This window comes from Aulonocara stuartgranti (genome assembly GCF_965226115.1).
Source record: "Aulonocara stuartgranti genome assembly, chromosome: 3".
Taxonomy (NCBI): Eukaryota; Metazoa; Chordata; class Actinopteri; order Cichliformes; family Cichlidae; genus Aulonocara; species Aulonocara stuartgranti.
In genome coordinates this window covers 47,507,791-47,524,307 of record NC_138941.1, presented here as the reverse complement: position 1 = coordinate 47,524,307, position 16,517 = coordinate 47,507,791, and the positions used below count along the sequence as shown (strand labels likewise).

The 16,517-nt window shown below is 39.5% G+C and overlaps 1 protein-coding gene across 1 annotated transcript; it reads right to left on the bottom strand.

Annotated features, from left to right (window-relative positions):
• Window positions 1-1,853: 1,853 nt before the first annotated feature.
• On the bottom strand, window positions 1,854-11,540 carry LOC309697782 (serine protease 27-like). Its single transcript, XM_082519914.1, has 6 exons — window positions 11,442-11,540; window positions 11,004-11,024; window positions 8,647-8,809; window positions 3,831-4,093; window positions 3,597-3,745; window positions 1,854-2,697 (listed from the first exon to the last, which is right to left on the bottom strand). The coding sequence occupies exons 1-6, from the start codon at window positions 11,497-11,499 to the stop codon at window positions 2,314-2,316; spliced, it is 1,038 nt and encodes a 345-aa protein (XP_082376040.1). The 5' UTR covers window positions 11,500-11,540; the 3' UTR covers window positions 1,854-2,313.
• Between the last annotated feature and the right edge of the window lie 4,977 nt (window positions 11,541-16,517).

Here is a 16,517-nt window from a genome sequence, read left to right as displayed (position 1 = left end):
AGAACACCAGCCCATCCACATCAACGGTGTCAAGGTCGAAAGGGTCAGCAGATTCAAGTTCCCTGGAGTCAACATCACTGAGGACTTCTCCTGGACCCTTCACACAGACACTGCTATCAGGAAAGCTCGCCAGCGGCTTTACTTCCTGAGGAGGCTGAGGAAGTTTAGCATGAATGCCAACATCACCTCAAATTTTTACAGGTGTGCAATTGAGAGCATGCTGACAAGCTGCATCACAGTTTGGTACGGAAGCTGCTCTGCCAGCAGCCGTAAATCACTACAGAGGGCGGTGAAGGCAGCAGAGCACATCACTGGTACGAGGCTTCCTGCCATTCAGGACATTCATCTCCATCGATGCCTCCGTAAAGCACACAGCATCATCAAGGACCACAGCCACCCAGCACATCAGCTGTTCTCCTTGTTACCATCTGGCAGACGTTACAGGAGCCTGTCTGCTCGGACTACAAGACTTAAAAACAGTTTTACCACCAAGCCATACGACACCTCAACCACAACACTTAAACACACACAACACAGCACTCAGAAGCTACCCTGCAGCTTCACAAGTACTCTGTTTAATCTGCACTGGTCACTTCACTTTATTGTCATTGATATTTATATTTAAAAGTGCAATACTGTAATTTTCTGCTGCTCATTCCTGTGCAATATCCCATCTGCCCTCCCGTCATATTTCTTTTCAAGATTTTCTTATTTAATCACTAGTGTACATATATTTATATATATATTTAGTCATCTTTTCTCTTTTACCATGTCTCTCTAATATTTTGCTCCTTACTATTTTTCTATTTTCTTTATTATTTTATTTTATTATATTTTTTCCTATTGTATCATGCTGCTGAGTGACTGCTGCTCGTCAAACACATTTCATTGCAATGTTGACCCTGTGCTAACTTGCATATGACAAATAAAACTGAAAACTAAAAACCTTTTTGTATACACACCTGGTGGACGTTTGTAAATAAATTCTCTTGTGTGCATCTGACCTCTGAGTCCTGCGTGTGAGTCCTCCATGTCAACCGTAACAGAACTACCTACCCTCTTCCTGTAACCACTTCCTGGGTCTCATTTCAGGGGCTCAGTATTTTTGTCACTGAGCAGTGACAAAATAATCTCATGATAGTCTTTCTGGTTTAGCAAAACCATGCATCTACCCTTGTCTGCCACAAGGATGATAATGTTGTTGTCATTACTAAGTGATGTGAGTGCCTTCCTCTCCTCCATGCTGATGTTGGATGCTAGGGGCTTTACATTGCTGAGACAGGCTGAAAAATTCGTCCGTAGTTGCTCTGCTTCCACGTCTGCAACATTGTTATTTCAAATTGCTGTTTCTGTGGCTGTGTATAAGATTGGGGAAACCTGCAGTCAGCTGAGACTGAAGAAGTCACTTGGATAAGTGATGAAATTTTTCTCTCACTGAAAACGCTACGTCCAGATGAACAGAATCAACTTTTTGAGATTAATGGTGAAAAGCATAAGCCTGTGGTCAGGTCCGTTTCTAATGCCACACATACATATTTAATTTGTTTTTTGTTTTTGTTTTTTTCATTTTCTCATCTTCTCTTATTTTTCCATCATCGCATTAGAAAAAAATAGCAGACTTTCTGATACAAAAACTGATGGTACAAATGCTGTTAAATGTATGATGCTGGTTTAGCAATGCCTTCTCTATGAGGAAAAGTTATGTTGCACAATACGTTTCGAGGCACTCTAATGTAAAGAAAATATCTAGCTGGCAACATCAAGCTTGTGAATGATAGTCCTACCAACTCAACAACGAATACTATTTATTTAAATAACTCAAAATAGAATACAAAAGAATGCAGCACAGTAAATAGTATTTTAAAATTGCATGTTTTAATCATCAAAAGTGTAAGCATACCAAAACATGATTTGAACAGACCACAGATATATGCCCATATATAACGTGTTAACATTTAAAGAGAATTACTAAATAATGTTTAAAATGTATTACTTCAAATTTGCCAGGCTGTAGTTTTAAATCATTACTGAAGTCATGGAAATACATCAGATAAAGATTAGCCAATCACTGTAATTGAGAAACAGGATATAAGAAATTGTTGCCATTTTCAGATAAACAAATATTTCATGTCCAAATGTTTAAACTGTCCACTTCTTCTTCTCTTATGGTATCAACAGTTAGTCTAATTTCTACTAATAACTGTTTCGTTTCCCTTGTGAAGTGCCCAGAAACTTAAAGCTGTCCCATAAATCTCTTGGAGTAATGATTATTTCAACTTAGTATTTGAGTACAGGACTAGTAAATGTGTTGAGTTACATTCCACCACTTCCAAAAAACACTTGGAGCAACACAACAAGAACACAGAGAGAGGTGAAGTGAGTGAAGTGGATCAGGTTTTCACCACTGCAAAACAAACTGTCACTGTCACATGGGGTGGTGGGTGGTGTATCTGTAGTGGGTGGTGTTGATGTGGGGCAGGTGAAGATTAAGTCATAGTCAAAGTCCAGGGTGAAGTAGTCAACAAAGCCTGGTGGTGTTCCGGTGACGGTGGTGGTGATCCAGTTTTGGTACTGGGACACACGAGCGTAGACTCCAGGACTATTAGGCAAGGCGCAGCCTTGACCAAAACTCACGACTCCACTCTGGATCCAGATACCGCTATTATCTTTTGTCACAAGTGGTCCCCCCGAGTCTCCCTGTGAAAAAAGTGTAAAAGTTGTTAAAACAGATTGAGATCAGTTGAACATCTCATGGAGCTTAATTTCTACTAAATACATAAAATGTTTCCGGAGATGTTTGTGTTAATTGTCAATCAGACACACAACTTTTGCTGATTAGTTACAGTATCACCCAACACACTCAACTGCACGTCACTACATGATGTGATGTCACTGACAGAAATTATCACAAAACCTTTGGGAAAACCTTTATAGAATAAATTAAATACATCTAAGTGAAAATAATTACGAATTATGAGTAAATGAGCTTCAATGCAAAGCCTCTTTTCCACCAGTACCTTCTCAGCTTGACTCTACTTTACTTGGTTTCTGCCATTTTGTCGTACAATAGAGCACCACCTGCGTTGTATCATTAAAGCAACATGACAGAAAGTCCACTGACCTGAACACAAACTAACCATGGAAGGCTTCGAGGGGATTCTCTACCTGCTACTTGGTCTATGGTGGCTCTCGGACCATGGTGTTGGTTTCTGTGTACCCATTTCTGTTGTTGCATGCCTTCAAAATGGTGCTTTTGATTACTGTTAAGGAGTGACTCTCATGAGTCCTTGAGCTACACCACTGACTGGCCTATCAGTGACATGCAGTCTCTTGATGTCACATTTTTGTATCGATTTTGTTTGCTTGGAATACCGGCCGAGCAGTACTAAAGGAAAAAAAAAAAGTACCTGGTACCAGGTGATAACACCTAACGAAAACCCTGAAAACTGAGTTGAGTCAAGTAGGTGCTAATGGAATAGGGCTATAATGTTAATAATCATAAACACTACTACAGAAAAGCAGTGAGTGGTTAAAAGCTGATAGTCAATGCAGTCAATTAGGCCTTACATTACAAATAAGCACAAAGTGGTAGTCACCTGACATGAATCCTTCCCGCCATTTTGCAGTCCAGCACAGATCATGTTATCTGTGATTGCAGCGAAGTTTTGTAATTCGCATCTGCACTGGTTGTTTCCCACTATTGGTACATTCACCTCCTGCAGAATCTCTGGGGTGAGACCACCACCTAATTGGGAAATGTTAAAAGGAAGATCATTTTTACTGAATCATTTATCACTAATAAAAGAAAATACATATTTTAAAAAACTTACTTTCTAGGGTACCAAAGCCAGTGACCCAGCTGCTGGTGCCACTGTTGAAAGTGCTGCCTGCTGCGGCTAAGCAGACTGGCTGAATGTAGTCTGTGAAATTCACAGGAGTCGACAGCTGCAGGAGGCACATGTCATTCTCATATGTTGCAGCATTGTAGTCGGGATGGCAGATGATGTTTTCAAGTGTCACAGTAACTGCATTTGGGTTTGGACCAGACGCGGTGTTGTGGCCCAGAGTCACTTTTGTGGTGTGAAGATCAGCACTTGAATGAAAGAAAAAATATAGTTATTTTTATAGCATTGCATAGTGATCATTATCATTGAACTACCGTCACAACCAGGTAGCAACAGATGGTTGTGAGATTTTGATGATAAATATATACAGTGGCTTCCCAAAGTATTCGGCCCCCTTGAACTTTTCCACATTTTGTCACATTACAGCCACAAACATGAATCAATTTTATTGGAATCCCACGTGGAAGACCAATACAAAGTGGTGTACACGTGAGAAGTGGAATGAAAATCATACATGATTCCAAACATTTTTTACAAATAAATAACTGAAAAGTGGGGTGTGTGTAATTATTCAGCCCCCTGAGTCAATACTTTGTAGAACCCCTTTTTGCTGCAATTACAGCTGCCAGTCTTTTAGGGTATGTCTCTACCAGCTTTGCACATCTAGAAACTGAAATCCTTGCCCATTCTTCTTTGCAAAACAGCTCCAGCTCAGTCAGATTAGACGAACAGCGTTTGAGAACTGCAGTTTTAGATCTTGCCACAGGTTCTCGATTGGATTTAGATCTGGACTTTGACTGGGCCATTCGAACACATGGATATGTTTTGTTTTAAACCATTCCATTGTTGCCCTGGCTTTATGTTTAGGGTCGTTGTGCTGCTGGAAGGTGAACCTCCGCCTAGTGATGTGACGTTCTGTATCGAGGCTTCGAAGCGTGTGTCGAGTAATGGAGGGGGCGTTTCCGCGAAGCGCGTATCGAGGCTTGCTTCATTTATGGGAGGAGCTGAAAATGATGACGTCCGAAGCCTCGCTGCCCGGCTGTACCACGTGACTGGTTCAGGAAGCGGTTCGAACTGTACCGCGAGCTATGACAGCGATATACACCCCTCAGACTCCATTCAAAATGTGGGTGTTTGATGGAGAGTTGCGGTTAGTGAGAGAGAGTTAGAGACAGTTTGGAGAGAGGTTGGAGGTTTATGAGAGTGAGGAGAGAAAGTCAGGAGAGAATGGAGCCAGCTACGAAGAGAAGGATGTCCTCCCCTGTGTGGGAACATTTTGAGCTTATATCTCCCAACAAGGTATGTAAATTTCCACAGAAGATGTATTTTCATAATACTGATGGTGCAATAAAACCTATGTTAAGCTGTCTGTACTTTTGTACAAGGTGAGGTGTTTGCTATGTGCCAGGGAGCTGGGATATAACAACAACACCTTATCCATGCAGCAGCGCCTCTTCTTTCTCAGGAGACTGAAAAGATTCGGCATGAGCCCCCGCATCCTCAGGACCTTCTATCACTGTGCCATTGAGAGCATCCTCACTGGATGCATCACCACCTGGTATGGCAACAGCACCGCCTACAACTGCAAAGTTCTCCAGCGAGTAGTGCGGTGCTCTGAACGGATAATTGGAGGTGAGCTTCCCTCCCTCCAAGACATCTACAGGAAGCGCTGCCTGAGGAAAGCGGGGAGGATCATCAAGGACTCCAGTCACCCCAGCCATAAACTGTTCAGACTGCTTCCATCAGGAAGGAGGTTCTGCAGCATCCGGTCCCGTACCAGCAGACTGAGAGACAGCTTTTTCCATCAGGCCATCAGACTGCTGAACACGTCATAGACACCTCAGCTTCACTACTGGAACTTTAACATTATGCACTCCATACTGTACAGTAACGCCACTGTTTTGCACATGTCTCAACTCTGTATATTTATTTTATATATTTTATTTATTGTTTACTCTATTTAATTTGTAAAATATGTGTATACACACACACACACACACACACACACACACACACACACACACACACAAAATATTTAGTATACACATCCAGAAATGCATATACTATTATATATTGTACATATATTTATTAGTTTCAGATGTAGCCATTATCGTATTTTGCTTGTTTACATTATTGTATTTGCACAACTCTGTTGCTTGTGAAGCTCGCACACAAGAATTTCACTCACATGTGCTGTACCAATGTACCTGCACATGTGATGTGACAATAAAAGTGATTTGATTTGATTTGCTTAGGCACTATAGAGCTATGCATGAGAATAAGGGGAACACCGATTGTGGAGCAAGACCAGGTGAGCCATCAAATGCCATGATAATATAGCATGCAGTAATGTTACTAAATGATATAACAATATTATACAATGCAATAAGTTATGTGTGTGATATTTCTATTTGTGCTTTGTCTTTATTGTCTTTCCCCAGGAGAACAATCTCAAATAGATGAAGACCTGGTTAGCATGGTGATTGAGGACTCCCAGCCATTTAGCATTGTGCAGGACAAAGGATTTAAAAGATGTGTTAAATCATTAAATCCTAGCTATGTTCTCCCCACTAAAAGGTCATAAAAGCAGTGAAAATGTAGTTTTTACAGAATAAAATGTGAACAGGCAGGACTGAGGCTCAAAGCCTCAGTGTGTAGCTGTCCATACCTCAACGTTACAAAAGCACAACTGCTGTCCACACCCCAACCACACCTCACCTCACGGTAAATGATCATTTCCATTTTAAACATTTCCAAATGATCATTTTCCATACTGCCAGTATAAATATACACAGTATACTGCATCACTACAATATACATGTTTTACACACTCCTTTTGTTGTTCACATTTACAGGCTGTGTGCAAAAGGCCTCACTCTTCAAATTCATGCCAACTACTATTTTTACGTCCAGTAGGTGTCCTACTAGAGCAAATGAAGCTTCAAGAAGCTTTGCACTGGAGTGAACCACTTGGATGAAAAGCTTCAGTGCTTCATGAAGCTTCATCTGCCCATCACTAGCCGTCACAGAGCAGCTGTATTTGTACTGACATTAGATTACACACAGGTGCACTCTATTTAGTCATTAGCACTCATCAGGCAATGTCTATGGGCAACTGACTGCACTGAGATCAAAGGGGGCTGAATAATTACGCACACCCCACTTTGCAGTTATTTATTTGTAAAAAATGTTTGGAATCATGTATGATTTTCGTTCCACTTCTCATGTGTACACCACTTTGTATTGGTCTTTCACGTGGAATTCCAATAAAATTGATTCATGTTTGTGGCTGTAATGTGACAAAATGTGGAAAAGTTCAAGGGGGCCGAATACTTTTGCAAGCCACTGTTTAAATTGAATCATTTCATTCAAACACTGAAGAGCCGTTGTAGTCCAAGAAAATGATTTTGATGGATGGGCATTTCCTCTATCCCTGCATGTGCGTGTGCACGTGAGTTGAATGGTGAGGCTTACTTTTGTGCATAGCTAGAGTTTGTTATCTTTTGACAGAACAAAGTTAGCAGGTTCCCAACTTACATCTTCATGCTAAACTTGCATGCTGCTGGGGGCCTGGATCTCCTCCATACCTGCTTCATACCCTGGTGGACGGGGCTGTGGCTCCCCACACTCCCTAGCAGATCGTTACATGGAGAAACCTTTGGAATACAAGCGTGCTGATCCACACAGGTGTGCACACAGGTGTACACACGGGTGTTCACAGACACGGACTACACCTTTCTTGGCTGCTGCCTCAAAGCACATTGTGCGCTGTCTATCTTGCGTGCTGCACAATATCGTTTAATATTTAGTATCTACTGTTATCTACTTCTAGCTAGTTTATTGTGATGGTGCTGTTTTTTATTATGTTGCTCTTTTTTTTGTTTGCTTTCTCTTCTGTTTTTTTTTCTCCATACAGGTGATCCAGGTGTTTTGTTTGTTTTTCTTTCTTTCTTCCCCCCTTTCTCACCGTCTCTTCTCCCCTTTGGTTTTCTTTCTCTCCCTCTCTTTCTTTCATTCTTTCTCCCTGTCCTATCACCCAGTCATGTCTGTCCCGTTTTTAGCAACTGAAAATAAAATAAATTCATAATTATAATAAAGGTCAATCAAATGGACCAATATGGCAAGGCCATGATGATCCACTTGGTAAAATAAATCCGCTTGGCATCTTTCTTGGCCTTAAGACAACAATTCTGATGGCTATAGATCCAAACGGGACACAAAAAAAAAAAAAAAAAAAAAAAAAACTTGCATGCTGCTGATTGTAAGTTCACATTGGATGGAAAGACGTGACTGGTATTAAGTTTCTCATCTAACCCTGGCTGTTACTCAGCGTTGTCACAATTTGATCACAACATTACATTATTAAGAAATGTGTTACTACCAACTGTGAGTTGAAAATTATCAGTGGAGAAATTACTCTAAAAACTGTTGGGGTGCTTTTGAGTAAATGTGTGCAATTAGTTTTTTTAAGACTTTAAAAATGTCCTTTCACTAATTTCAGAAAAAGAAAACATCAGTTGGTTATGAACAAAAATATTAAAATCACTGTGCAATAACATCCATTGCCTTACATGCCGAACAGGCCACCTGTCCATCACAGGGATACCCCAGAGAGGGACAGAGACACACACTCTCACTTCCATAACCAATTAAAAAAAATATTTAGCCTTTAAAAAGTGTTGTCTGCAGAAGAAACCCACATGGCACAGGGAGAATATGTAAACTCTACTCCAAGAGGTTGAAACCTCCAACAGGCGTTAACCACTGCACCACCACAGAAACACTTGCAGTGTTGACTTACGGTGTAATGCAGTGAGCAGCTGTCAGCACCCAGTCGTTGGAGATTAGGGACCCTCCACAGAAAAAAGAGCCATCTTTGGATAAAGATACCTGCCAGGGCCAACTTCCAGGGGCTGCATCTTCACCTCCTACGATTCTAGGATTTTTAATAACCCTGCCACATGCTGAGAGAATAAGACACAACAGTTAAATACTGAATATGTTGATAAGCCACAGCATTATAGGGAGTGCAGAATTATTAGGCAAATGAGTATTTTGTCCACATCATCCTCTTCATGCATGTTGTCTTACTCCAAGCTGTATAGGCTCGAAAGCCTACTACCAATTAAGCATATTAGGTGATGTGCATCTCTGTAATGAGAAGGGGTGTGGTCTAATGACACCCTCAGGTGTGCATAATTATTGGGCAACGTCCTTTCCTTTGGCAAAATGGGTCAAAAGAAGGACTTGACAGGCTCAGAAAAGTCAAAAATAGTGAGATATCTTGCAGAGGGATGCAGCAGTCTCAAAATTGCAAAGCTTCTGAAGCGTGATCATCGAACAATCAAGCGTTTCATTCAAAATAGTCAACAGGGTCGCAAGAAGCGTGTGGAAAACCAAGGCGCCAAATAACTGCCCATGAACTGAGAAAAGTCAAGCGTGCAGCTGCCAAGATGCCACTTGCCGCCAGTTTGGCCATATTTCAGAGCTGCAACATCACTGGAGTGCCCAAAAGCACAAGGTGTGCAATACTCAGAGACATGGCCAAGGTAAGAAAGGCTGAAAGACGACCACCACTGAACAAGACACACAAGCTGAAACGTCAAGACTGGGCCAAGAAATATCTCAAGACTGGTTTTTCTAAGGTTTTATGGACTGATGAAATGAGAGTGAGTCTTGATGGGCCAGATGGATGGGCCCGTGGCTGGATTGGTAAAGGGCAGAGAGCTCCAGTCTGACTCAGACGCCAGCAAGGTGGAGGTGGAGTACTGGTTTGGGCTGGTATCATCACAGATGAGCTTGTGGGGCCTTTTCGGGTTGAGGATGGAGTTAAGCTCAACTCCCAGTCCTACTGCCAGTTCCTGGAAGACACCTTCTTCAAGCAGTGGTACAGGAAGAAGTCTGCATCCTTCAAGAAAAACATGATTTTCATGCAGGACAATGCTCCATCACACGCGTCCAAGTACTCCACAGCGTGGCTGGCAAGAAAGGGTATAAAAGAAGAAAAACTAATGACATGGCCTCCTTGTTCACCTGATCTGAACCCCATTGAGAACCTGTGGTCCATCATCAAATGTGAGATTTACAAGGAGGGAAAACAGTACACCTCTCTGAACAGTGTCTGGGAGGCTGTGGTTGCTGCTGCACGCAATGTTGATGGTGAACAGATCAAAACACTGACAGAATCCATGGATGGCAGGCTTTTGAGTGTCCTTGCAAAGAAAGGTGGCTATATTGGTCGCTGATTTGTTTTTGTTTTGTTTTTGAATGTCAGAAATGTATATTTGTGAATGTGGAGATGTTATATTGGTTTCACTGGTAAAAATAAATAATTGAAATGGGTATATATTTGTTTTTTTTGTTAAGTTGCCTAATAATTATGCACAGTAATAGTCACCTGCACACACAGATATCCCCCTAAAATAGCTAAAACTAAAAACAAACTAAAAACTACTTCCAAAAACATTCAGCTTTGATATTAATGAGTTTTTTGGGTTCATTGAGAACATGGTTGTTGTTCAATAATAAAATTATTCCTCAAAAATACAACTTGCCTAATAATTCTGCACTCCCTGTATAACCATTCACACGTTCAGTGAGTAACATCTCATGAAGAGTTCTGATGGGAGATGATACATGTTGATGTTATTTTTAGATGTAAAGTCATAAAAACATTGTTGCACATGAACCACACTCAACCACAGAAAAGGTATTTTGTGACATTTTAGTGCAAAATTGTTCAGGGAAAACTTCAAAGAACATAAGAGAGCTAGAGATTAATAATAAGCAATGATTAAATGCACAGTGCTTTATAAACACATGGTGAGTGAAAAAAGGTTAGGGAAGAAGAAACAGTAAAAAAAATCAAGTGTTAAGTCTAATCTTAAAAGTAGAGAGGATGTCGGTCTCCTCAGTCAAAACTGGGAGCAGGTGCCACAAAGGAAGACTCTGCCTCCCATACTCTTACTGATTATCAACGATACAGTAGTTTACTAATACCATTTACCCTGTGGATTTCAACAGATAAATGAAAAATAAAATCTTGACAGATACCCAGCTCAGACGTTCAATTGGCACTCCCATTGGTGTAGGTTTAAATATAATTTTAAAAAAAAGGTTAAGTATGAAAAACTTTCAGAATTGTTCTTGGATGCTTACCAGGCTGCTGTGAATGAACATCTAAAAATTGGAACACAAAGACAAATATATCAAAATAGAGGTAATACACATCATGACTAGTCCATAGTGAATAAGTATTTTTATTCAATTGCAACTAATATGAAATAACTCTAATGTTTAAAACATAATAATAATAATAATAATTAAAATAATTAGTATAATAACATTCTATTCCATATAATTTAGAAGAGAAAATAAAGAAAGAAAAAAATAAGAAGAGCAGAATTTAAGGATGTCAAAAAATTCTTTCCCATCTTGCAGAATGCTACAGGCAGGATGCATTTCATACTATCCAGCTAAAATAAAATTTATTATAAAATTCTTTAGTATCTGTAATTAAACTTTCCACACTTCATCTGAAAGAAGTAATGGGAAAGATTTTAATACTACAAACAGAAATACAATTTTCTCTCTCACCTTCGCCAAAAAGAATGATCATCACAGAGAAAACGCACAAGAACCGTTGGAGGGCCATTGTTGACTACGCTGGCTTTAATTTGACTTCAACTGTTAAATACTATAAATCTTGTGTTCAGCTCCACCCACAAGCTCACACAACCAGACCTGATTCCTTTCACTGACCACTGAAATAACAATAGTAACAAAAGGTAAAGCAACAAGTCAAACAAGTTGGCCTTTGTTTTGTTTGAGGAACTGTTCAAAGGCTGCACATATTCTTTGAAATACGCACTGGGATTCAAAGAAATATTATGTAAAAGAAGAAACTATTGTATAGTTCTTGGTATATTTTGCCATGCGGTTGGAGGTTGGCATGACTATAAAATCATCTTAACATTGTCACGGAGAATGTGGAAACGTTCAAGGGGGCCGAATACTTTTGCAAGCCACTGTACATGGTTCTCACCTTGAAGCATGGAGGAGAAGGTGTGATAGCATGGTGGTGCTCTGCTGGAGACACTGTTAGGGATTTATTCAAAATTGAAGGCACACTGAACCAGCTTGGCTACCACAGCATCCTGCAGTACTTTGCCATACTGGTGCTCTTGATTGATCTTTATTATTTATTTATTTTTTACTTTTAAGTTATTACAATCGGAACAGACATGACCGGGGATAGGAAAGGGAAAGACGTAGAAAAGAGAAGTTCAAGAAAAGGACAGGGAAAGAAAACAGAGGGGAAGAGGGACAGTGAGAAAAGATCCATTTAATCGCCTTGGCACTTCAATGTTAATGTTAGAACTGATGTTACGAATGCTGTTAAATGTATAATGTTGGTGTAGCAATGGCATGTTTATGAGGAATAAAAACAGTTGCAGAAAAGCTCAACAAAAAGTGTAGTTTAATTACAGATTGAAACATTTTCCTCCCGCCTGTCAATTACCACGTTGTCTTCATCGACAAGCACTGGTGACTGCCTGCTGTACATGTGTCAACAGTCCCAGAGGAGAAAGTGAGTGAGTGATCCTTCAGGGCCAAAGTGGACAACTGGTAAATACAAAGAAAAGCAGAAAAGTTGACATATGTCACTTAAGAGTGAGAATTGATCAAAAGAAGGAGGTTGTGATAAGAATTGGTTGTGATTGATTGGAGCATAATTCACAGCTGTTAGACTTTCAGAAATTTGTTGACTCCTCTCAATCAAATAGGCTGTGATACAGGGATGTTTTCTATGTTAGCGATGGAATATTTGCAATGGTGTTTAATTCATCCAAGAGCTGCGTTTTTTTTCTCTTATTTTAACCCTCCAGTTTTGAATCATATTTCTTTTATTTGTTTTATTTTTGTTTTTATATGACACAATTTTAAAAAATTGTACCAAAAAGCCATTTTTTAAGAGCTATAATACTTAAGTTTATGATGCACAGTAACCTTTCTGAGTGAGTGTAACAAACCAACAATAAAAACATTAATATTCTTTTATCTTGTCAATGTGAACCTAGACATGACTGAAGTAAGAGTCCAGATGTTGCTAACCATGTTTTGTTGATGTTGTGATGGCATCCTGAGGAATGTAAAATGCTGTGTTGTAGCACAATTTTTCTAACAATATACCTTTCACGTTTGAACAATATATCACGTTATTACAATATACATAATTATCACGTTCGTACAATATAAATATTATATTGTACGAACGTGGTATTATATTGTTCAAATGTGAAAGGTATATTGCACAAACATGAAAAGTATATTGTTAGAACAATAAACTTTTCACGTTATAATGTGATGTAGCTCTATTTTTCTTTTGCCTGGGTGGCAGCTCTACGCTTACGTACTCGGATGAGCTTGCCTCATCCTACAAGTTGTGCCTCCATCTCTTGTGTCCAGATCACACGCTGCACTGCCGTGCTGCTCCACCTTTTCACTTTCATTTCTGTGTTTGTGCGTGCGCAGTGTGAGAGGCTGCATTGAGGAGCGACAGGATTTCAAACTGGTTTGATTATCATGCGACCATACGATTGATGATTGGGAGCTGGTCGTGAGGTGTTAACTGCTTTTTGTTATCCCATGTATACTACACGATGCACACACGATTAAGGCAAAACTTGGGCCGATCCCCAAAACGGTTGCGTGACTGAAAAATCGGCTCAAAATGGGCCAAAAATCGTACAGTGTATGGCCAGCTTTTGGAGGCTAGCTCCAAACAAACATCTGCAGCTTGGCAGTGTATACAGCACTATAATGACCAGACCTAATTCTTTTGAAAACCATACATCTTTCCACAGGTCCCCACTTCATCAGACATCACCTGGACTCAGAGCTGGATGAGGCCAGCACAAACAGCGGCCTAACCGACTAAGATGATGGATCCATGGGGTCAGGAAAGCCAGAAGCAGAGGAACTGGAGAGGTACCTTTCATGTCCATTCACTGGAGGTGTGGATCTATTGCATGGCTTTCCTCACATCAAGAAGCTGTCGATCAAAGTCAATACAGCTCTTCCTGCATCTGGAGCTTGTGAAGGACTTCTCAGTCATGCAGGACTCCTGTTCACTGCTGAACAGTTACAGCTTCACAGAAAGAACCTTGAGAGCAAACTGCTGCTGAAGCTTAACCATCACTTCACTGAGTGAAGAAATGTCACATTTTTGCTAAATATGCAGAAATAGATGCACACCCATACAATTTATGGTAAACTGAGCTGCCTTGTATGAACATATGTTGAAGCTGCCTCGTTCTGTTTTCTCTGAGGCTGCTGTGCCATTTGGAGCAAAAATGAATATAAAGTTTACAGCATATCTTGTCACTGGAAATTGTTTGCACTGTTTATATGTTTATATTATTTACTGTAGGTATTGGTGAAAAAAGCTTTATGTTGTGAAAACTGAAATCTGGAAATTAGAATTGTTGTGCCTTATTTTGTTGATTTTTTTATATATATTCCTTTTGAAAATGGTAAAATTTGTATATTTATTTATTTTTGTTTGTCTGATAACATTTATTTAAAAAATAAATCTGACATTTCAAACAGTTACTCGCTACTTGAGTAGTCTTTTCGCCAAGTACTTTTTACTCTTACTTGAGCAACTTTTTTGAAGACTACTTTTCACTTTTACTTGAGTAATAATATTTTAAAGTAATGCTACTCTTACTTGAGTACAATTTTTAGATACTCGACCCACCTTGGTAATTAGTTAGATTACTCGTTACTGAAAAAAGTAACGCCGTTTGTAACGTCGTTATTCCCATCACTGTTGATTGATGGGATCGTGAATAATGAGTAATGAATCGTGAATAACATCCCTATGTGCTTTTGTGCTTGAGATCAAAGCAAAGTATTTAAAAAACAACAACTCTGGTGTATAAGTCAATCAACAAATTGACTTTTCATTATCAAACTGTAACACCATTTTTTTTTCCTGTCTTACAATAGAAATTTTCATAGGCAACCACTTAAACTCTCACCGCATGCATGTTTCTTTGTACTGATCAAAAGCAACAAGTCATTCTGGTTGACTATCCACATCATGTCTAAAGGAGGGTAACACCTAAAGTTATGTTGCACAATAAGTTTCCAAGCACGCTAATGTAAAACACAATGTGAGGTCACTGCTACCTGGTAAAAAAACACAAAAAATACTTGTTTAACCTGTCAAGCTGCTCACAGCGGAGGACAAAAAGGTTTAGCAGGAAAGTTCAAGCTTGTGAATAATAGTCCTCCCAACCCATCAACAAATACTATTTATTTACATAACTCCATTCTTCTTCACAGACACCCCCCTCCCCCAATTTGTGATTTTGAGTGAACAGATCTAATTCAATAGAAGAAACCTTTACATGTTCAAAATAAATCATGTTACTTTACTTAACATTAATCGTCTGTATTTTAACTGATTGTAACATGTTGGATTATCCTCTCAATCAGAGAGACTGATCTGCCACCACGTACTCATCCCAGGGAATCAAACACTCCCATCCAGACACCAGTGTTTTTGAGTGAACAGGTCTGTTAGATATAAAGAACCTGTACATGTTCCCATCAAAATACATCATATTACTTTACTTATCATTGCCTTCTGTATTTTAACGGATTTTCACATGTCGGAATTAGCACAAAGCATCCCAAAGCATCCCATTTTGGTCAGTAGTTGTAGTCCACACTGGAGGTGGGAAGGACTCCAGGAGTCACAAGTCAGCCAGCCAGGACGCTGTGGGTCACTCTGTTTTCAGTTGTTTGTTTAGCTTGTACCTACTTCCTAGCTTTGTTTTTAATTTCTGGTCAGGTTTAGACATAAACTACTTTATATAGAACATAAACTGAAGGAGTTCACATCATTTTAAAATACCTGTGCAGTGAAGCACTGTAAGGGTCATTCATGTAGGTTTTTTATTTGTTGCCCACCTCAATTTTGGTGGGTCTATTATGATGTGTTCTTTTGTAATCTTAGAGGGAAGGGTCCCCACAAATTAAGACAAATCCAAGATTACAATACCCCCTAAAGGACACAAAGGGGGGGGGCACTGAGTGGTCTAAGTATAAAAATGATAGGTGTCATATGCAGTGGAATTCACAGTCCGTAGAGCTCAGTCCAGCTGAAAATTTGGACAGATGAGTTGTAGAGTGACTATAAATCTATAGTAAGAAAACTTGAGGTTGTGCTTGTGGCCTTAATGACTTGCTTTATGTTATTTTTTATTAAATGTGTATATTCCCAGCTTTACAAACAAATACAAAAAAACACAAATTAAAAGAGCTCTCATCATAATGTCAGTAATGTATTCGTTACAGATGCTTTTTTAACCCAGGTATTCGTCTGAGCCTTCAGCACACATCAGCCTCTTCTGCTGATGAATCACATCTACAGCCACAGTCCATATTGTATCCAAGTATTTCACAAGTGTAATTAGAAATGATAAAGAAAAAGCACAGTTCTATATAAGGCCCTTAACAGCTGCCTGTGGCACTTTTATTTTAAGGTGTTGGGTTTTTTTGTTGTTTATTGTGGACTTTACTATTTTCACTCTTTATCGTGCTGCTGTAACACAACAATTTCCCTTGTAGTATCAATAAAATACCTATTTGTCTATATAT

Excerpts from the sequence above, each read along its gene's own strand:
- LOC309697782 (XM_082519914.1), bottom strand. The coding sequence starts at position 11,499 with ATGGCCCTCCAACGGTTCTTGTGCGTTTTCTCTGTGATGATCATTCTT. Across the intron at positions 8,810-11,003 it reads TGTTCATTCACAGCAGCCTG|CATGTGGCAGGGTTATTAAA; the intron begins GTAAGCATCCAA and ends TTATTCTCTCAG. Across the intron at positions 2,698-3,596 it reads GCGGGAAGGATTCATGTCAG|GGAGACTCGGGGGGACCACT; the intron begins GTGACTACCACT and ends CTTTTTTCACAG.